General features: G+C 40.5%; 1 protein-coding gene and 1 long non-coding RNA gene across 2 annotated transcripts; one reads left to right on the forward strand and one right to left on the reverse strand.

Moving 5' to 3' along the window:
- Positions 1-2265: 2265 nt before the first annotated feature.
- Positions 2266-2932, reverse strand: LOC143418491 (uncharacterized). The gene is made up of 3 exons (XR_013098483.1): positions 2915-2932; positions 2678-2786; positions 2266-2558 (listed from the first exon to the last, which is right to left on the reverse strand). It is a non-coding gene; the product is annotated as an uncharacterized LOC143418491 (long non-coding RNA).
- A 10370-nt stretch (positions 2933-13302) lies between these two features.
- On the forward strand, positions 13303-22981 carry LOC106676979 (PHD finger protein 12). The gene is made up of 6 exons (XM_024800840.2): positions 13303-14332; positions 15725-16103; positions 16218-16313; positions 18025-18107; positions 18285-18423; positions 21783-22981. The coding sequence occupies exons 2-6, from the start codon at positions 15986-15988 to the stop codon at positions 22253-22255; spliced, it is 909 nt and encodes a 302-aa protein (XP_024656608.1). The 5' UTR covers positions 13303-14332; positions 15725-15985; the 3' UTR covers positions 22256-22981.

A 22981-nucleotide genomic window follows, 5' to 3' on the forward strand; every position in this document is an offset into this window, starting at 1 on the left:
ATCGACTTTGACAGCGAAAACTAAATTGCGTTTTTGTTACTATAAAATGGTTTTAAGTGGGGGGTTTTTAACACTCTGGGTTTGTTCAAAAAAAATTCACCATCCCCTAAATTGTTCGTGGCCAAAAGTGACACTTGCTGTTTCGCTGATTTATTATTATTTTTACAGTACATCGTGTTGTGCGTTCTGATTGCTGTAGACCATTGTCAATCAATCTAGTCCAGTGTCTCCTGTACAGGAGCGGTCCCTAATAGGCCCACGGACCGGTCCCGGTCCGTGAGTCCTTTGGTACTGTTCCGCGAGGGTTGATCCTCCGGTGTGAAATGTATGGTTGTAGTTGTGTGTCTTATTTTGAAAGAACTATTTACGCGTTACCATAGCGACCAGAGAGCGTTAAGAAGCAGAGAGGAGGATGTCACTGTCATTGTTGTTGGCGCACAGCTCAAGTCACGTTTATTATTATATTTACAAAATACCACAGTTTCTTTTTTTTATTCTTTTGTTGTATTTATCCGCGACACCTTAAAGGTAGTTCCCTGAAAATATTGTCTGACATTAAAGTGGTCTGTGGTGCAAAAAAGGTTGGGGACTCCCGCTGTACAGTACAGAATGCGTTTAGCTTGTCGAATTTACATAAATCTTCGATCGCTAGCAGTGTAACTCTGAAGTGCTGTACTGTACGTTTGGAAGTTTTCTCCCAAACAAACACAACAATGCCGACGAAACGTTTTGCACCCTCAAATGCACCTTTAGGTTTCATTCCATAATACTGGACTTGTGTTTCTACAAAGGTTTGAACTCTAAGAGTGTTTAAACAAAGAGAAAAGTGTGAAAATGTTCATTCCTGTCTGAGAAAAGTGTATAAAGCATGTAGTGAGGGGTTTTACAGTCTTAACATCTGTAATAATTGTAAAAAATAAAGTTGGCTATGGATTTCACCTACCGCGGGTTATTTTTTGAACGTAACACCAGCGATAAACGAGGCACCGCTGTATTATTAATAGTAGTGTCTGGGACATCTAATTGATTAACATCAACATTGATTATTATGCACTATTATTTTTGTTCAAGGAGAGCCAAAAATATACAACTCTCTCTCAGCTTGTTTGTTGCCAAAAATGGCCACTTTTTGTGTATGTTCACAAAATGCTATAAAATGTATATTTCTTAAAACATTTATCTACTTTTACCGACGTGACTCTTTAAAATAGCACCAGTCCTTTTCATCAAAATCAAAATTGTATCTAAATGTTTTACTCTTTATAGCCAGTTAGGTTATATATTACCATTAACTTTTCTGGTAAAACGGTGATAAAGTCCTAATGTTTTCATGAAACTTCCTTTTTTTCCCCATCTGAGCATCGGGGAAAAGGCCGTCTTGCAATTGTTGAGGTCACTAGTGTGTGCCCCATTTCTTCCAGGATCACTCTCTTTATAGGTTTTAGTGGACTCCTAGTACTGCGAAGTGGTTTCATGGTACAAAGGGATTGTATTCCAAGATCTGGGAGACTGTAGAAATGAGCAGTGATGCCCTTCCTACCATCTTTCCAGAAAAATAAGTGATCTGTAAGCTGTTAGGCTGACTTACAGCAGCAGCACTTTCTGCACCTGCATAAACTCCAGGACACATTTACTAACGGTGTTTGTTGCTGTATGTGCAGCTTTGAATTTTTTAATAATATATATTTTGTTAATATTTTGGCTATGGTGTCTTGTTATGAAATGTAAAAGAGTAAAAGTGTTTTTAGCAGGTGCTTCAAAGCTAAGTTTGACTGGGAAACTCAAAGCTCAATTGGCTGTATCAACAGAAATTCACTGCAGCCTATGTAATATTTCATGCGTCATAATTTATTCTACTCTATCTTGCAAATACATATTTGTGTGGCAATGTCATGCACAACACACATAACTATTAGATCCTTAAGATCAAACCCGTGTCATTGTTTTGGTCCACTGCAGTGCAGTAGTCAAAAAAAAGAATAAGTGAAGTGTCCACAGATAGCCAGGATAGAGCCCAGAGTGTTAATGTTTAAAATGTATAAAAATATTATTGATTACAATTCTTTACTGTTAATATCAACAATAAGCTTTTTATTTTGAAATTACAAGTTTAAAAAAATGCTGTTACATTTACATTTAATGCTGTTTCACTGTAATCATTTATTATAAGTATGGACACAGAATCAAGTGAACAACATTTTGAAATAAGTTTAATTGGAATTTTGTACTATGCAAAAACAACAACAACAACAACAACAACAACATATTAAACAAACACAGCCAGTGCCTTCATTTGTCCATTACATGTCAAACATAGCACTGACCCTTAGCCCCTGATCATCAGCACATGCTTTCAAAAAGAGCTCCATGTCCTTTGCAAACTGAAAAACAAAGAGGAACAAGTCCCTTGCTCCAGTGTCTTCTTCCTCTGACATGTCTCTTAAGACCCTCTGCTGGTCCCCTTGATTTAAGGACAGATATTTGGGCATTGTTACATGTGCCTTATTTTGGACAGCCCACTGCACAGCAGGACGCAGATCTTCAACAACTGCTGGCTCCTGTGTCAGGCAAATGGGGATGAAAACATAGTTATTTCTCTGTTGCAGAACAGTTTTTTAACAGTTATTCAAATGTCACTAACCATGTAATTACACTACTGTTTAAAGTGAATACTGACCTGACTGACTTCCTGGAACTTGCGCTTTTTCAGTCTGAAAATGGGCACGTGTTGTCCTTCAAGCACAGCTTTGGCTTCCTCTCTCCAGTGTGCAAATAGCTTGCCAGAGCTACGAAGAGTAAGGCCACAGTGAGGGCATGTCATTTTCATGGACTTTCCATCAGCTGCAGTTTTATTGAACACAGAGGGTAGAGCTTATGAATGTTCTAACAAAGACTCAGAAAATGGTTCAGATACCGAAGACAAAACCTTGGGGGGGGGGGAGACGGGTCTCCTCGAAGAGTTCAGCGGGGAGCAGTCCTGATAATGGTGGCTGACTTGGCATTGAAGAATGCTGACAAGACAATAAATGCCTTGCCATATCCCCACGCCGTATGATTGTAATCTTACAGACAGGGCAGTGAAAGTGTCCTGTTGTCCTACAAGGCTGCCTGCACCGGCATATCATTTTATCTGTAAGAGAAAAAAACAAACAAACAAACAGATGTAATTTAAATGTAGTTGTATAGAATGCAATCAATTTGTCTAACAATCAGATTGTACATGTTAACAAAAACATCCAAGCCAACCTCAATAATGAAAGCAAAATGGTATGGATCACAAAAGTTATGTCAAGAAAAGTGGTGAAAAGTAAATAAAAATATATTTTATAAAAACACTATTTTTGTTGCAGATGAATGCACTGAACTGTACAATATCAACAGCAACTTTTAAGTCAACAAAGATACTGCAGAAGTGCTTAAAAAAGTGCATATTTATAACTATAAAGTATATTTAATACAAACATACCTTTTAAAGGCAAAGCATTTTTTATATGCACACTTAGATGCTCCTCAATCTTTGCCCTGACAGTAGGGCTGAAAGTGGGGCACAGAGGGCAGTGAAAGAGTCCTCTGCAACACGTGTTGCATTCCTGCAATTCTGGCTTTAAGCCTGAATTCCAGATTGATGTGTGCATCTAAAACACAGAGAGAAACAGATAAACACCATATACACATTTAAGTTAAGGTTTTAGCAGAAATAACAATTTACACTTGGCATGTAATAGATTTGGGAAGAAAATTCTTGAAAAAAAAACCCCAAATATTTTAAAAGACACTTTAATCTGTGAGATATGTTTCTATTGACATATAACAGTCAATTGAACAGAGGCTAACTAAAATCTGGGCAATAAAAAAGCTGTACAGAAAAGAATGACGAATAGAAGTATTGATAAATATATAAATCTGTTTGTGACGAAATTTGCAGTGTTGACGCTAACCAAAGGTGTCACAAGTACACACGTTCCTTACTACAGTTTAGATACCTCTGTTTAGAAAGCACTGGCTCGACTTTTTAGTCAAGTCGAAGTAAGAAGTACAGGGTCTAAAATATAATTTATGTACAAAATTTTGAAGTAATCTTGCGTCCAAAGCACGCGTGCTGATTTACAAATGTACGGATTACAAAGTACAGATACGCGTGCTAAAATGTGAGAAGTAGAAGTATAAAGAAGTATACAGTAGGCACAAAAAAGTACAGCAGTAAAGTAAAGATACCAGAAAATTCTACTTAAGTACAGTATTGAAGTATTCGTTATTTTGCATCTCTGACGCCAACAATAAATCATACTCTAATGCAAAATGTGGTTTTTGCTTCTTCTCGCCCACAGAAGCCGTTAATCCAGCTCTCTTACTAAAACCAGGCCCAGGAAAAAGCATATCTGTGTGTTTCTCTGCCATGGAGCACGATGAAAAAACATTAAAATAAGGAGGAATGTTGTTGTAACGCAAAAAAAGTGGCAACATGATCATTGTAAGAAAACTAGACGATTCCTAGAATTATGAAATCACTAACGGCAAATTTATATAAGAAAGACTTAACTAACCTTTGCGATCAACTTGCAAGACTTCCACGGTATCCATGCGTGTTTACGGCTACTGTGGAGGTCACGTGCTTCCGGCTACTGTGGAGCTCCACAGTGGCTGCAGCCAGACCCTTCTCACTAAAACTAAACAAAGGAAAGAAGGATGGAAGGAAGGATCACATGCATTGTCACCAAGGAAAGAAGGATGGAAGGAAGGATCACAAGCATTGTCACAAAGGAAAGAAGGATGGAAGGAAGGATCACAAGCATTGTCACAAAGGAAAGAAGGATGAAAGGAAGGATCACAAGCTTTGTCACAAAGGAAAGAAGGATGGAAGGAAGGATCACATGCATTATCACAAAGGAAAGAAGGATGGAAGGAAGGATCACAAGCTTTGTCACAAAGGAAAGAAGGATGGAAGGAAGGAAAGATCACAAGCTTTGTCACAAGTGCAATACTTTAATTTTCTGCTGCTCATTCCTGTGCAATATCCCATCAGCCCTCCCGTCATATTTCTTTTCAAGATTTTCTTATTTAATCACTAATGTACATATATTTATATTTATAGATACATATATATTCAGTCATATTTTCTCTTTTACCATGTCTCTCTAATATTTTGCTCCTTACTATTTTTCTATTTTCTTTATTGTTTTATTTTATTTTAATATATTTTCTCCTACTGTGCATGCTGCTGAGTGACTGCTGCTCGTCAAACACATTTAATTGCAATGTTGACCCTGTGCTAACTTGCATATGACAAATAAATCTGAAAACTGAAACTAAACTAAGGAAAGAAGGATGGAAGGAAAGATCACAAGCTTTGTCACAAAGGAAAGAAGGATGGAAGGAAGGATCACAAGCTTTGTCACAAAGGAAAGAAGGATGGAAGGAAGGATCACAAGCTTTGTCACAAAGGAAAGAAGGATGGGAGGAAAGATCACAAGCTTTGTCACAAAGGAAAGAAGGATGGATGGAAGGATCACATGCATTGTCACAAAGGAAAGAAGGATGGAAGGAAGGAAGGATCACAAGCATTGTCACAAAGGAAAGAAGGATGGAAGGAAGGATCACATGCATTGTCACAAAGGAAAGAAGGATGGAAGGAAGAATCACATGCATTGTCACAAAGGAAAGAAGGATGGAAGGAAGGATCACATGCATTGTCACAAAGGAAAGAAGGATGGAAGGAAGGATCACAAGCATTGTCACAAAGGAAAGAAGGATGGAAGGAAGGATCACAAGCATTGTCACAAAGGAAAGAAGGATGGAAGGAAGGATCACATGCATTGTCACAAAGGAAAGAACGATGGAAGGCAGGATGACATCCAATGTCACAAAGGAAAGAAGGATGGAAGGAAGAATCACATGCATTGTCACAAAGGAAAGAAGGATGGAAGGAAGGATCACAAGCTTTGTCACAAAGGAAAGAAGGATGGAAGGAAGGCTCACAAGCATTGTCACAAAGGAAAGAAGGATGGAAGGAAGGATCACATGCATTGTCACAAAGGAAAGAACGATGGAAGGAAGGATCACATGCATTGTCACAAAGGAAAGAAGGATGGAAGGAAGGATCACAAGCATTGTCACAAAGGAAAGAAGGATGGAAGGAAGGATCACATGCATTGTCACAAAGGAAAGAACGATGGAAGGCAGGATGACATGCAATGTCACAAAGGAAAGAAGGATGGAAGGAAGAATCACATGCATTGTCACAAAGGAAAGAAGGATGGAAGGAAGGATCACATTCATTGTCACAAACGAAAGAAGGATGGAAGGAAGAATCACAAGCATTGTCACAAAGGAAAGAAGGATGGAAGGCAGGATGACATGCATTGTCACAAAGGAAAGAAGGATGGAAGGAAGAATCACAAGCATTGTCACAAAGGAAAGAAGGATGGAAGGAAGGATCACATGCATTGTCACAAAGGAAAGAACGATGGAAGGCAGGATGACATGCAATGTCACAAAGGAAAGAAGGATGGAAGGAAGAATCACATGCATTGTCACAAAGGAAAGAAGGATGGAAGGAAGGATCACATGCATTGTCACAAAGGAAAGAAGGATGGAAGGAAGAATCACAAGCATTGTCACAAAGGAAAGAAGGATGGAAGGAAGGATCACATGCATTGTCACAAAGGAAAGAAGGATGGAAGGAAGGAACACATGCATTGTCACAAAGGAAAGAACGATGGAAGGCAGGATGACATGCAATGTCACAAAGGAAAGAAGGATGGAAGGAAGGATCACATGCATTGTCACAAAGGAAAGAAGGATGGAAGGAAGGATCACAAGCTTTGTCACAAAGGAAAGAAGAATGGAAGGAAGGATCACAAGCTTTATCACAAAGGAAAGAAGGATGGAAGGAAGGATCACATGCATTGTCACAAAGGAAAGAAGGATGGAAGGAAGGATGACATGCATTGTCACAAAGGAAAGAAGGATCGAACGAAGGATCACATGCATTGTCACAAAGGAAAGAAGGATGGAAGGAAGGATCACAAGCTTTGTCACAAAGGAAAGAAGGATCGAAGGAAGGATCACAAGCTTTGTCACAAAGGAAAGAAGGATGGAAGGAAGGATGACATGCATTGTCACAAAGGAAAGAAGGATGGAAGGAAGGATGACATGCATTGTCACAAAGGAAAGAAGGATGGAAGGAAGGATCACAAGCTTTGTCACAAAGGAAAGAAGGATGGAAGGAAGGAAAGATCACAAGCTTTGTCACAAGTGCAATACTTTAATTTTCTGCTGCTCATTCCTGTGCAATATCCCATCTGCCCTCCCGTCATATTTCTTTTCAAGATTTTCTTATTTAATCACTAATGTACATACATTTATATTTATAGATACATATATATTCAGTCATCTTTTCTCTTTTACCATGTCTCTCTAATATTTTGCTCCTTACTATTTTTCTATTTTCTTTATTGTTTTATTTTATTTTAATATATTTTCTCCTACTGTGCATGCTGCTGAGTGACTGCTGCTCGTCAAACACATTTAATTGCAATGTTGACCCTGTGCTAACTTGCATATGACAAATAAATCTGAAAACTGAAACTAAACTAAGGAAAGAAGGATGGAAGGAAAGATCACAAGCTTTGTCACAAAGGAAAGAAGGATGGAAGGAAGGATCACAAGCTTTGTCACAAAGGAAAGAAGGATGGGAGGAAAGATCACAAGCTTTGTCACAAAGGAAAGAAGGATGGAAGGAAGGATCACAAGCTTTGTCACAAAGGAAAGAAGGATGGAAGGAAGGATCACATGCATTGTCACAAAGGAAAGAAGGATGGAAGGAAAGATCACATGCATTGTTACAGAGGAAAGAAGGATGGAAGGAAGGATCACATGCATTGTCACAAAGGAAAGAAGGATGGAAGGAAGGATCACAAGCATTGTCACAAAGGAAAGAAGGATGGAAGGAAGGATCACATGCATTGTCACAAAGGAAAGAAGGATGGAAGGAAGGATCATAAGCTTTGTCACAAAGGAAAGAAGGATGGAAGGAAGGATCACATGCATTGTCACAAAGGAAAGAAGGATGGAAGGAAGGATCACAAGCTTTGTCACAAAGGAAAGAAGGATGGAAGGAAGGAAAGATCACAAGCTTTGTCACAAGTGCAATACTTTAATTTTCTGCTGCTCATTCCTGTGCAATATCCCATCTGCCCTCCCGTCATATTTCTTTTCAAGATTTTCTTATTTAATCATAATCACTAATGTACATATATTTATATTTATAGATACATATATATTCAGTCATCTTTTCTCTTTTACCATGTCTCTCTAATATTTTGCTCCTTACTATTTTTCTATTTTCTTTATTATTTTATTTTATTTTAATATATTTTCTCCTACTGTGCATGCTGCTGAGTGACTGCTGCTCGTCAAACACATTTAATTGCAATGTTGACCCTGTGCTAACTTGCACATGACAAATAAATCTGAAAACTGAAACTAAATAAAGGAAAGAAGGATGGAAGGAAAGATCACAAGCATTGTCACAAAGGAAAGAAGGATGGAAGGAAGGATCACATGCATTGTCACAAAGGAAAGAAGGATGGAAGGAAGGATCACAAGCATTGTCACAAAGGAAAGAAAGATGGAAGGAAGGATCACAAGCTTTGTCACAAAGGAAAGAAGGATGGAAGGAAGGATCACATGCATTGTCACAGAGGAAAGAAGGATGGAAGGAAGAATCACATGCATTGTCACAAAGGAAAGAAGGATGGAAGGAAGGAAGGATCACAAGCATTGTCACAAAGGAAAGAAGGATGGAAGGAAGGATCACAAGCTTTGTCACAAAGGAAAGAAGGATGGAAGGAAGGATCACATGCATTGTCACAGAGGAAAGAAGGATGGAAGGAAGGATCACATGCATTGTCACAAAGGAAAGAAGGATGGAAGGAAGGATCACATGCATTGTCACAAAGGAAAGAAGGATGGAAGGAAGGAAGGATCACAAGCATTGTCACAAAGGAAAGAAGGATGGAAGGAAGGATCACAAGCTTTGTCACAAAGGAAAGAAGGGTGGAAGGAAGGATCACAAGCTTTGTCACAAAGGAAAGAAGGATGGAAGGAAGGAAAGATCACAAGCTTTGTCACAAGTGCAATACTTTAATTTTCTGCTGCTCATTCCTGTGCAATATCCCATCTGCCCTCCCGTCATATTTCTTTTCAAGATTTTCTTATTTAATCACTAATGTACATATATTTATATTTATAGATACATATATATTCAGTCATCTTTTCTCTTTTACCATGCCTCTCTAATATTTTGCTCCTTACTATTGTTCTATTTTCTTTATTATTTTATTTTATTTTAATATATTTTCTCCTACTGTGCATGCTGCTGAGTGACTGCTGCTCGTCAAACACATTTAATTGCAATGATGACCCTGTGCTAACTTGCATATGACAAATAAATCTGAAAACTAAAACTAAACAAAGGAAAGAAGACAGTTCGACCAAAGACTGCAGCCAATGATTGATGAAGTTGAAAAGCTTAAAACTGAGCTTGACTACTTCAAAAAACAGGACACAATCAAGAACAAACGGATCGAGGATCTAACTAAAGAAAACAAAGAACTTTGGCAGAATAATGAGATGCTGTCTTCTGTTGTGGACGACAGGACCAGTATCTCAGACAGGTTGGACTCGATAAAAGATGACAACGAAGCTCTCATAAAGTTCCGCGCTGAACTTAATAGGAAACATGAAGAAGATGTTGAAGTGCTGCAAGCACTGCTGGAAACGGAAAAAGAAAAATTTGCGCGTCAGCAGTTTCACAACAGCCAAGTCGTCGACTTACTGGTGAAACGCCACAAAGAGGAGAAAAATCGGATGCAGCAATTTTATGACGAAAATACATCAAAACTCACAGACAAAGCATATGCTGCAGAAACAAAGTTAAAAATCGTCATAGGCATTTATGATAAATATATTGCAAAGCTTGAGAGGAAAATGGAAATTGGTAAACGTGTGAGCATCAATGCAGTCTATGAACGTGAGGAGGAACATAAACCCTCGCAGTTTTGGATCGAGGACATTTTGGCGCATAATGCGAAGCTGCAGGACCTAAATGAATTCATGGGTAAAACTGTGAATGATTTAACAGATGAGAAAGCTCAAATGGGGAAGACCATCAACGAAAAAACGGCCCAGCAAATGGAGATGAAACAAAAATGTCAGAGAAATATTAGGGCTCTGGCCTTTGAAAAGAAAATGAAGGCTGTGGTCGAAGATGAAAATGATTCTCTGAAAAAGAAAAATGAAGACATAAAAAAGGCCCTAAGCAAAGAGAAGGAAGAACACAGAAAGACAGCAGTGGACAGGCATAAAGTAAAAACGGCACACAATCAGGCACTGGCTGAAAAGATCTCACTGGAAGAGCAACTGCGCGCCACAAAAAAGCAAACAGAAATATTCACACAAAAAACGAATTGCCTGGAAAAGAAAAAGCGCCACTTCCAAGAGGAATTGTACTAGTGCGTTTTGTCCTTTGAAAAGGCATTTCCACATGCAGGTCACTTCAGAGAAAAAGAAAAGGTGGAATTTAGGGATATGTTCCACAACTTGAAAAAGAAATACGTAGACGGTGTGGAAGGCATCCCCTTTGTTGGAACAACGAAGGAGTTTCTTGAAAAACAGCTGAACTGTCTACGTATCAGATGCAAGGATCTAGATGCAGCTTTACTAGATAAAACACGGGAGTTGGAATCATTTAAAAAGCAGTACAGTGATATGGTAAAGTCTTCCGAATACGCTTTATTCAAACAAAAACAGGAGCTCATTGGACCAGTGAACCAGATGATCAGAAAGGCTGCCAATGAAGAAAAAGAGATAGGTCATCTAAAATCTAGAGTGAAAGACGTTCAACTCCAGCTTAAATTAGAAAGACAGAAAGGACAAAAGCTCGCACCGGTGGTCCATAGAGGCGTGATGGGGAGATGTTATGAGGAGACTCCGACTCCGTCTCAGATCTTTCCACAGATTAAACCTCATCCACCTCCAGTGCCTCCAAAACACCCTGGCAGACGAAGGCCTTCCCCAGAGTCTCCATCAACACCACCTTTCCTCAATTCTTATGATGTATTACCACCAATTGGAATAGGCCATTAGAAGTATACTTCATCTTGTCTCCCTCTATTCTCTTTCCATCACCCCCAACCGGTCGCAGCAGATGGCCGCCCCTTCTTGAGCCTGGTTCTGCCGGAGGTTTCTTCCTAAAGGGAGTTTTTCCTCCCCACTGTCGCCCAGTGCTTGCTCAAAGGGGATCATTGGGGTTTTCTGGCTTTTTCTGTAGTGTTTTCACCTTACAGTATAAAGCAGCTTGAGGAGACTGTTGTTTTGCCATGATGCAATATAGTATTAAATATTGCTAAATTATAGCATCAAAGTAAAACAAAAAATACTTCAATGAAATTAATCAAAATGTCTAATCTGGCAAAAAAAAAAGAAAAGAAAAGATAAAAGGTTTCACCTTTAAATAAAAATCCAAATCACAAACATTCTGATTTTTGTTGTGTTTTTTTTGTGTGTGTTGTCAAGTATAAAAGTTTTGCACTCTGTCACGGTCTCGATGTCTGCCCGGCCGGCTCCGCAAGGTTACATATGTTTATTGTGTTGCTGCTTTCTTCCACTCGTCATTCTGCCTGGGCGGAGCTCAGGCCCACGCACCTGTCTGCAATTACGCTGCAACGTGTCCTGTCTGTATGAAGACTGAGAGCTGTATTAGATTATAATATTATTTTATGCCATGTTAGACCCCTAAGTAAAGGTTGTGAATTATTATGTAGTTTTAGTTGGCATTATTCTCCTGAATTAGAATAAGCTGATAACTATTGCATTAGTTAAACTGATTTGCATTACATTAGACTGCTGATTTATTGTGGATGAATGATATTGTTTTATGATGCATTATACTGCTGAGTTATAAGAAATACTGTTTGCAGAAAGTCATCGCCTTATTTGTCTGATTAGAAGAGAACGGAACATGCTGGAGTTTTCTGCCCCATCTCAGCAGGAGCAGATAGACGGGGAGCCAAGGTCGTAGCTTAGGCGCTGTGTGAGAGAAAGCATGTGAATGTTTAGGCTTTTTATGATAAGGTGGAGGCACCAGAGGCTATAAGAGTTTGAGCAATGCTCCACCATTTTGAGATCTGAGGCTCACTGCATCAGTGTCCATCTCCCACGTGTGTGACCATTAAAATCATCGTTTGACTCAACCCGACTGGACCAGTGTTGTTATTGTGGTTTTTTCTCTTGTCTCCATCCCCAATATTTTGAACCTTAACATTTTGGGGGCTCGTCCTGTGGTATTGGGGTGGAATTTAAAAGTTTGGACGGTCTGAGGTTGTTGAACGGACAGGCACGAGCCAGTGGTCTGATGTGAGTGGGCACAAGCCGGCTTATCTAAAGGTAAGGCACTACCTGTTGAATTATTTCCAAAGTGTGCCAAATTGGATATGACTAAATTAAAGTCTACTCACTGAAATTACTGGTGGGTGTCTGTTTTGATTTTGATGAGGATCCCCGTGTGTGTGTTATGCAGTTAAAGTCGGCTAAGAGTCTTTAATGAAGTTTAAAAAGTATGAAAGAAATGCTGGGTTAGAGTCCCAAGGAATTGAGTAAAGGCTCAAGTAGTTTGGTAGGGAATTGGTCATGTTGTTGGTTAAAGTCCAAATTGGTTATAAGTGTGGTCCTGTGTGATTATAAGTGAGGGAAACGGCTCCATTGACCTCTAGGTGGCACTTGCCTTAGTCAGACTCTTGTTTTAGGGTGTTGACTGTTGTTTCAAATTTTTATAAATTATTATAGGACGGCACTGGAAGATGCTAAGAAGCGCATAGCCCGGAGGTTATGCTCCCTCCTGGCCGTGGACGCGCGGTCTTGACCTGTCGGCGAAAAGGGTTAGTTCAGTTTGGCTTATCTGTGGGGTACAGGGCATCCTGAAATAAGCTAGGAGTTCGATTCTCCTCACCGTTGGAAACGGTGTGATGTGCTTTTTTGGACACAGTTAAATTGAGTTAGGGATTTTAGAAATCAGGCCATAGGCTGTTCTGGAGGAAACAGATACTGGTTAATTGATTACAAAAAAGTTATCTTTCTTCGGTTAGACCCGTTATGGTAAAATTTGTCAAAATTGTTTAGGTTCTTTAGAAATCAGGCCATAGGCTGTTCTGGAGGAAACAGATACTGGTTAATTGATTACAAAAAAGTGAGACTTTCTTCGGTAAGACCCGTTATTTTAAATTTGTCGAAATTTGTTAGGTGCTGAATCTGTCAGGCCTGTCAGTGATTGTAAATATAAGACGTCTTTGTAATATAAGATAAAAGAGTTTTGTCTGAGCTTTGTGTGACCCTGTGTGTGACGACAGCGCACTGCAGCGCTGCGAGCTATTTTTAGACTGTGTGTGAACATGCAAATGAGCTGTGACGCGCACAGAGGACTTTTGCTTCCTGTTTAGCGTGTTATTGAGTTTTATAATTTTGATTTGCAAATAATGATACATGCCTGTAATTAAAACGCTGTTTTTGCTGATTATAATAGTACAGATAAGGTTTTGAATGACTACGCTGAATGTTTGATGTTTGGCTGAGTTTTGATATAGAAGAGACAAATCGTGCATGATTAAGACCGGCACGTCAGCTGGCAGAGTAAGATTGTGATGAAAATGATATTAAATAAATCTCTCAGTGTGTTGATACAGGTGGCCTGAGGATGAAGTTCAGGGTGCAGAGCTCGAGAGTTCTACAGTTTCTGCTCCGACCCTGCGACTCCTCAAGAGACTCTTTCAGCTCCTAATAGCGGCTGCAATGGAGAGAAACCCCACTCAGTTTCAGCTGGATTCAGGATGTCATCGCTCTCCAGTGTAGTATCATGCAACACCTATCCATCAAACAGAAGGCCTCATCAACAGAGTGGCACTTTGAGAAGAAAATACACAATCAAGTGGAACATCAGAGGACATGAAAAAGGCTGAGCTACAGAACAGACTGAAGGCTGGGAAAACGCCATCAGCTTCTGCCTCTGGACTGGTGAACCACATTGGAACAGAAACGGTTAAGAAGGAACCCGAGAGCACTGTAAATGCATGTGCCCAACAGAACTGCCCCACTGCCCCCACGATATGGCCCCACAGTGGCCAACAGAACCACAGGAGCCAGACAGAGCCCCAGGAGGAGTGTGTGAGCACCGATGAAAAGCCCTCCTTCTCAATCACCAGCAGTTCCTTCACAGATGCACCATCTAGAGGCAGCCAGGAGCACGACACAGTAATGTTTGGATCAGCACCTACTCCAGGTACACATCAGAAATGTCAAAGCTGCAGTCTAAATGTATCACTTTATACAGCTAATAATAATAATAATAATAATAATAATAATAATATACTCAAGTACGGTAATCATTATGTTACTCTCTCCTCATTATACGTGTAAGGGGACCATGGTGTGCATGAGAGAACATTTAATTTGAGGCTATAGCAACATTATTTTACATATTTAAATTAATATAAATACATTTTTAACTTTAAGAAATTGTGTTAATAGTCATGCTGTTAGGCTGAATTATTATTAGTATTAACATCTCCACTTTCATAACGTCTGTTTTGCATTAAAGCACAGAGAATGCCTCAGAACTGAGAATGGTTATATGCTCACCTTTCTTCACTGCAGCCACTACATGCTTGTTTGAAGGCTTACACACATTCACTCGCACACTTTAACACACATGCAGGGGCAGGGATAGCTCAGTAGGTAGAGCGGTTGCCCCATGATCGGAAGGTCAGGGGTTCGAATCCCCTGAACGGCTACCCTGAGGTACCCTTGAGCAAGGTACCATCCCTACACGCTGCTCCCTGGGCGCTGCACTGGTGGCTGCCCACTGCTTCACTGAGTGAATGGGTCAAATGCAGAGAAGAATTTCCCCACAGGGATCAATAAAAGTGTACATTATCATTATTATTCACACGCGTGCACACTGACCAACTCTGCTTCATCCAGGAGATGCGTTACTGTCAGAACTCTTTTTTCCCCTTATAATGTAAGAAAGAGCTCCAAGCAGATGGGAAGAAGGCCTTTTTATTTCATGCCTCAGTCTAGGATGGATGGGATGCATAGCTTATTTTATTTGGCAGATCACTTAAAATTGTGATTCTGTTATTTCTACTTTTAATAATTTATCAGTTTTTTGTCTTTAGGAAAATGTTTCTTCAAGAAAGTGGAAATGTGATTGTGATATGGGATGTAAATACAGTGAAAGAGTTGAGCTCTTTTGGCAGATACTGTGTATTGTTAAACTATCAAAACAAGCATTTTCTAAAGTGGAAACAAATGAAAAGTTCATTTTAAAAGACCTGAGTTTTCTCTCTTTTGAATGTTTACTGTTGCTATTAATTGAATACTCACTGCTGACATAATCGATAGTGCTAACAATTTTCTTGCACATTTTGTATCGTGCAGCCCCATTTATCCAAAGGATACATGGCCATTTAAGAGCACATTTTATTTTCAGTTACTGAGTTATGAAGAAAAAAAAGGTATTCAGATACAACTTGCTTTGCCTTCTATCTCAGTAATAGTTCCTGTGCACTTTTTTCCTTTATAGTGAACTATCAAAAACTGTGTTTTTTCTGGTCCTTCTTTTATCTCATCTCATCAATTTGTCTGTTTTTTTTTCTCTCCTGTCCCTCAGACATAAAGGCTGCTCCTGCACTGACGGACTCACTGCTGCCCAACACACTGCCCTCCATCACCAACCTGTCCAGCTGCATGAAGGATGGAAAAGAGGAGGATGGGGGTGAGTTTGTCACTCTGCGGCCACATGTGACAGTTTAAGAGCCTTCATATTGCTGTGTTCTGCTATGAAGCACACGAAGATGTAATTAGCTTTCAGCGGTTGTGTGTGTTTGTGTTTTTGTGCACATCGATCGAGCTGGACAAACTGGATACAGAGATGATCAAGCTCTTGGCACATCAGAGGATCCAGCAGCTCTTTGCTCCCAAAGTGCCCAGCACTCAACCTCCCCCCACCACCAGCACTACCCCAAAAACCTCAGCACCCCACCCAAACAGTAAGACACCTTTGCACTACAGTTTAGTCTGTTTACTTGTCAAGAAGTCAGTTTTTCTGCTGTTTGATTGCTGTTTTGTTCTAATTATTAAAACCTACACGCTCCTCCTTCCAGGTCAGAAAAAGGTGCAAGCCAGAGCGGTCTTTTACCCTCTGACAGGAAGAGGAGCAGCTGTCAGCATGTGCTATAGGACGTTACACATAGGATCAGGTAGGACATTCAGTCGCTGTGACTTTGACCCTGCTGCATTCTGTGCCCTGGCTCTGAGCCACTCTTAGGTTTCACCTGTGATGTGGGAAAGGTTCACGTAGGAGAACAGCATTAAAGCTGGTCTCACGTAGTTTTTTGAAATTATACCAGTTCACCAAACTCAAGTCAATCATGTTTGATTTAGGTTATATTCTTGCCTTGTGACTAAAGTTTAGTAAGACCGAAGTAGAACATAGGTAGGGCCCCATCATACCTGCTGTGTGGTGCCTGGCAAATGTCACCGTACAGCAAAGTTGATGTTGCATGTTGTAAGCTGTCATCTCTGCTGGTCATGCACTTCTCCATTTTTATAATCTGGTGTGTTGTTGCATTGCTGCTGCAGCTGGGTTAAAGTCTGTTTTTAATGGCATCCTAACATCATATCAGTACAGAAGTTTAGAGGTTCACAGGTTTCACAGAGGGAGATGTTGAAACTTTGAAACTTTGCAAAAACTTTAAAATTCCTTGTCTTCCAACTTTGACTTCTTCTCCTTCTATACCAGCGCTGATTTGGAGGACGGGCAACACCTGTTGTTCAGAAGAATACTGCAGCACGTACATGCACCGTAACAGCTAGCATGAATGGATATAGCTGTGTGATGGTATTACTGGTGACACGCAAAGCTGCCAACACAGCAGGTATACCAGGGCCCCTGGTTTGGTGTCTTTGCTCTGAGCTAATCACTCCTACAGATATAAAACTGGGAAGTGATGCAGAAGCAGTGTGTGGAAAAACTAACAACACCCCATCGTTCATCAGCTTGCAGAACCACCAGACAGATTTGCTGACGTGCTTGGAGTCATTGCACTGCCTGAGCCTTGGTGGCAGTTTTTGGACTTTAACTCCTGGGAATATTTTGCAGCTGTCTTGCATGTTTTCCACTTGAATAATGAATAATCTTTCTCATGGTAGAATTATGAGCATGTTTGGGACTGGCTTCATGCAACTTCAGATACTGACATGCAGCACTCATTTATTCTTTAAGACATCTTTCCTCTTTGGCATTATGTCGACAGACACCAGAATGCTTCTGAGTTTATAGAGGTGGTCACTCGTGCTGATAATCAGTTAATCAGCTACTGGTCATCTTTATTTATATGGAAGCAACAGGGGTTTGCTTAGTGCTTCATACACTAATTCTGCATTTTGGCTTCTTTTTTGTCAAATACATGACAGTAGTGTCATATTTTATAGTTCATTTGAGGTTATATATCAAGATTTAATTTCAAGACCTGCTAAAAACAAGATAATTTTTATTTTGTCCTAATATGTAAACCTTGACAGAAGGTATCCTTTTAACCATGACTGTACTTCTGCACGACATGCAGCAGTACACAACAGAGTATAATATAATATAATAATATACTGAGCCTGTACTAACTCCCAATCTCTGTATCATTAGTCAGGTTGAGTGATAGTTGATACCGTCATCTTTAAATCAGAGTATTTTAAGCGAGTTGTCTGTGAAAGTAAGTTCTTAGACCTGTGAGGGTCACAACAGGACCATGTGGAATAAAAACTACTGAACAAAAACACAATATGTCACATTGGAGTGCAGGTCATTAAAATACATTTTGACACGTCAATATTGCAGAAAAAAAATCCATGTTGCAAATCTGTATTCTTTGTGTTGTGGGAAAGGGTGTTTAAGTCTTTAACTGTTTCTTTAAGGTGCTGACATGGATGTGTGCCTTACAAACTACGGTCACTGCAACTACGTATCGGGGAAACATGCCTGTATTTTCTATGATGAGGTGAGGCCGTTAAACTACATCACTCTGCAGAGCACTCCTGTGGTTGTCAAAGGAGCTTGCAAAGAAGCTTGCAAAGCTCCTTTGACTACGATGACCTGGATGACTGAGAACCTTCACAGACACTCCTGTGGTTGTTAGTGACCAAGATGTAAATTATGTGTGTTTGTCGTCCTTCAGAATACCAAGCATTATGAGCTTCTGAACTATAGCGAGCATGGCACCACAGTGGATAATGTCCTGTACTCGTGCGATTTCTCTGAGAAGACCTCACCATGTCCACCCGGTGGCCTGGTAGCCAAAGTCCAAGGAATCATTCGTAAGTACATCTCCGTCATCTGTTTGGATTGGCTTGAAGGAACCCAGGTCTGCGTGCCCAGTTTGACCATCTTCATCCACTTAGCCACTCATCTGTATGTGTCCTGGTTAAAATAGTTAAAATTTTATTTGTGAAGAAATCATAACATCATTGCTTCTGTAAATTAAAGGAATACTTTAATTTATACTCTAATACTGAAAAGAATCATTTTTAGTTTGGCTAGAATTTCAGGAAGTGTAGCCCCCCATGTGCTTAATGTCAGTGTCCTGTTTGTTACACTGACACTGCTCCTGCAGTATTGGACAGCTTTTAGTGTTCTTCATCCAAATTGTGGTCAAGGTCACATTTGTCATTCTTAATGGGTACATGTAATTAGTTTATGCAGTGCAGTGAACCAATGACAAGAAAACTTATCACCTTCTTGCTGTAATTCATACCTTACAGTAGCCTATGAGATGTGCTGAGCTATACGTGCTTATTTTTAAGTGAATAATATTAAATGGTAAATGGCCTGTATTTACAGTGGGGCAAAAAAGTATTTAGTCAGCCACCGATTGTGCAAGTTCCCCCACCTAAAATGATGACAGAGGTCAGTAAGTTGCACCAGAGGTACACTTCAACTGTGAGAGACAGAATGTGAAAAAAAAAATCCATGAATCCACATGGTAGGATTTGTAAAGAATTTATTCGTAAATCAGGGTGGAAAATAAGTATTTGGTCAATAAGAAAAATACAACTCAATACTTTGTAACATAACCTTTGTTGGCAATAACAGAGGTCAAACGTTTACTATAGGTCTTTACCAGGTTTGCACACACAGTAGCTGGTATTTTGGCCCATTCCTCCATGCAGATCTTCTCGAGAGCAGTGATGTTTTGGGGCTGTCGCCGAGCAACACGGACTTTCAACTCCCGCCACAGATTTTCTATGGGGTTGAGGTCTGGAGACTGGCTAGGCCACTCCAGGACTTTCAAATGCTTCTTACGGAGCCACTCCTTTGTTGCCCGGGCGGTGTGTTTTGGATCATTGTCATGTTGGAAGACCCAGCCTCGTTTCATCTTCAAAGTTCTCACTGATGGAAGGAGGTTTTGGCTCAAAATCTCACGATACATGGCCCCATTCATTCTGTCCTTAACACGGATCAGTCGTCCTGTCCCCTTGGCAGAAAAACAGCCCCATAGCATGATGTTTCCACCCCCATGCTTCACAGTAGGTATGGTGTTCTTGGGATGCGACTCAGTATTCTTCTTCCTCCAAACACGACGAGTTGAGTTTATACCAAAAAGTTCTACTTTGGTTTCATCTGACCACATGACATTCTCCCAATCCTCTGCTGTATCATCCATGTGCTCTCTGGCAAACTTCAGACGGGCCTGGACATGCACTGGCTTCAGCAGCGGAACACGTCTGGCACTGCGGGATTTGATTCCCTGCCGTTGTAGTGTGTTACTGATGGTGACCTTTGTTACTTTGGTCCCAGCTCTCTGCAGGTCATTCACCAGGTCCCCCCGTGTGGTTCTGGGATCTTTGCTCACCATTCTCATGATCATTTTGACCCCACGGGATGAGATCTTGCGTGGAGCCCCAGATCGAGGGAGATTATCAGTGGTCTTGTATGTCTTCCATTTTCTGATGATTGCTCCCACAGTTGATTTTTTTCACACCAAGCTGCTTGCCTATTGTAGATTCACTCTTCCCAGTCTGGTGCAGGTCTACAATACTTTTCCTGGTGTCCTTCGAAAGCTCTTTGGTCTTGGCCATGGCGGAGTTTGGAGTCTGACTGTTTGAGGCTGTGGACAGGTGTCTTTTATACAGATGATGAGTTCAAACAGGTGCCATTCATACAGATAACGAGTGGGGGACAGAAAAGCTTCTTACAGAAGACGTTACAGGTCTGTGAGAGCCAGAGATTTTCCTTGTTTGAGGTGACCAAATACTTATTTTCCACCCTAATTTACGAATAAATTCTTTACAAATCCTACCATGTGGATTCATGGATTTTTTTTTTCACATTCTGTCTCTCACAGTTGCAGTGTACCTCTGGTGCAAATTACTGACCTCTGTCATCATTTTAAGTGGGTTAACTTGCACAATCGGTGGCTGACTAAATACTTTTTTGCCCCACTGTATATAGCGCTTTACTAGTCCCTAAGGACTCCAAAGCGCTTTACATATCCAGTCATCCACACATTCACACACACACATATTAGCTTAATATAAAACTAAAATAAATGGTAAATGGCCTGCATTTGTATAGCGCTCTACTCAGTCTCTAAGGACCCCAAAGCGCTTTACACTACATTCAGTCATTCACACACACACAGGCAATGGTAAGCTACATTGTAGCCACAGCTGCCCTGGGGCACACTGACAGAGGCGAGGCTGCCGGACACTGGCGCCACCGGGCCCTCTGACCACCACCAGTAGGCAAACACGGGGTTAGTATCTTGCCCAACAATATTTGGCATGCAGCCAGGAGGCAGCCTGGGATCGAACCACCAATCTTCTGATTAATGGCTGACCTGCTCTGCCACATGAGCTACAGCCACCCCAAAATAAATAAGTGAACATCATCATTAGCTGTCTTCAGTCAGCCCATGTTCTTGGACTGCAGCTGCTGGCTCTTGTTCTGCTCTGAGTCCCAGTGAGCTCATTGTATTCTCATTGTGTGAGAACTGCACACGAACCAGTTCTCCGTCTGTTGTAGGTTCTGGTTAGAGTGCCAGCTTGAAGTGCAGGAAAAAAACAAACCATGAGTTTGGTATTGGAATTCATCTCCATCCATAATGGCGATCTAGCCAGCGAGCCTGCTGGTAGAGAAAACACCAAATGGGAAAGAACGGGCTGGCTTATTATTAGCTATTGCAATTTCAAAGTAAAAGTAAGGATGTAGTAAACGTACAGTACAGTGGTAAACTTGGTGCATGTGGCATTGTAGCAATGAGAAAGGTAAATAAAGTGCTAAAATGAGCAGTCAGATATACTTGTTCTGTGGCAGACCACGTTATGTAAAGTCTGAATGTTGCTGTATCACATAAAGCTTCCAGTCTTAATCTGTTATTAAAGATCATTTGGACAGATGTTTGATTAGTAAAGAGCTGCAGTGTGAAACAGCATTAAATCAAATTTCTCTGAAACTGTTTATAGATGATGAGTGTAAAACATGTTTGCCAGAGTTCAGCTTTCCACATGATTTTAGTCTCATTTTCAAAACAAAGTGTTCATTTTTTATTTTGTGGATAAAATGTAATCAGTGAAATCTTTTCATGGTTGCATTGTCTCCACATTAATGGAGTTTACTGTGAGACTAGTCTGGACAGACGTCTTTCTCAGACCTGCTGCATTTCTTCTTTGCGTAGGTCGCAGTAAGAAACGGGAAGAGGACGAGGGAGCCAACTCCATGGTGGGGTTGTTGCCAGTAGGAGGAGTGATGAGTAGCCAATGTCAGGGTGGTGCTGAGCCGTCTTGTAGCTGCAAAGCGAGTAGCTCCAGTCTAATTGGAGGCAGCGGGGCAGGCTGGGAGGGCACGGCGCTGCTCCACCATGGTAGCTACATCAAACTGGGCTGCCTCCAATTTGTCTTTAGCATCACTGAGTTTGCCAGTAAGCAGCCCAAAGAGGAGCAGGCCACTACACCTGCTGCCAGTTGCACAAGCACCAACACCAGCAGCAGCAGTGTCATCAGCACCACCCTCACCACCACCGCTAACACCTCCACACCACCACCACCCAGCACTGCCACAACAAGCGGCTTTTCCAACCAGGATGAGGCTGACTCTGAGACTGTACCTCCCCACCAAGTGCCCGTACTGCGTTTTAACTCTGTTCCATAATCCGCACAGGAAGCCCCGCCCTGCCTCTTATTTTGCACCTTCTGTGTCACGACGAAGGGAAAGCTGCACAGCTGGTTGGTCAACAGGGAAAAGTTCTTTTTTTTTTTTTAATAGTTTATATCTTTGCATGAACTTGAAGTATTATTGACAATCTCTTTTTTTCTTTTTTCTTTTAAATGACTGACGTAACCGTTAGGACCGTTAGGTCTTTGAGCAAACATTACTTCCTTGCGCTCAATCTTTGTTTTTGCCAGTATATTAGTTATGTATGGTGTAACCTTTTTGTCAGTCAGCCCATTTAGCACAAACATTTTTTGTTTTTTTTCCTTTGTAGTATTCAATTCCATACATTCTAATTTCTTTTGCTGCTTTTGCACCACAGGTAGCTATATATGTATGAAAACATACATGCTTATACACTATAACATGTATATATAATGTAAATACATTTTAATTCAGTGCCTCTCGATTGGAGAAACATTGGATTTCATTTAGATTTGCCATTTTTTGGTTTTTAACTGTACAGCTCATTGAATTTGTGATACTGTGTAGAGTACCAGACGTTTTGTGATAAAACTCGTTCTTAGTCTGTACTTTCCGCTGTAGTCCATCTGTAAATACCGTATAGTTTTAGCATTCATTTTAACATCTTGTGCTGCTGTGTATATAAGCACTCTTTGTCTGTACCTGCTTGTCTGTTCAAACCTGTGAATACAGAAAGTTTCT

This window comes from Maylandia zebra, linkage group LG4, assembly GCF_041146795.1.
Source record: "Maylandia zebra isolate NMK-2024a linkage group LG4, Mzebra_GT3a, whole genome shotgun sequence".
Taxonomy (NCBI): domain Eukaryota; kingdom Metazoa; phylum Chordata; class Actinopteri; order Cichliformes; family Cichlidae; genus Maylandia; species Maylandia zebra.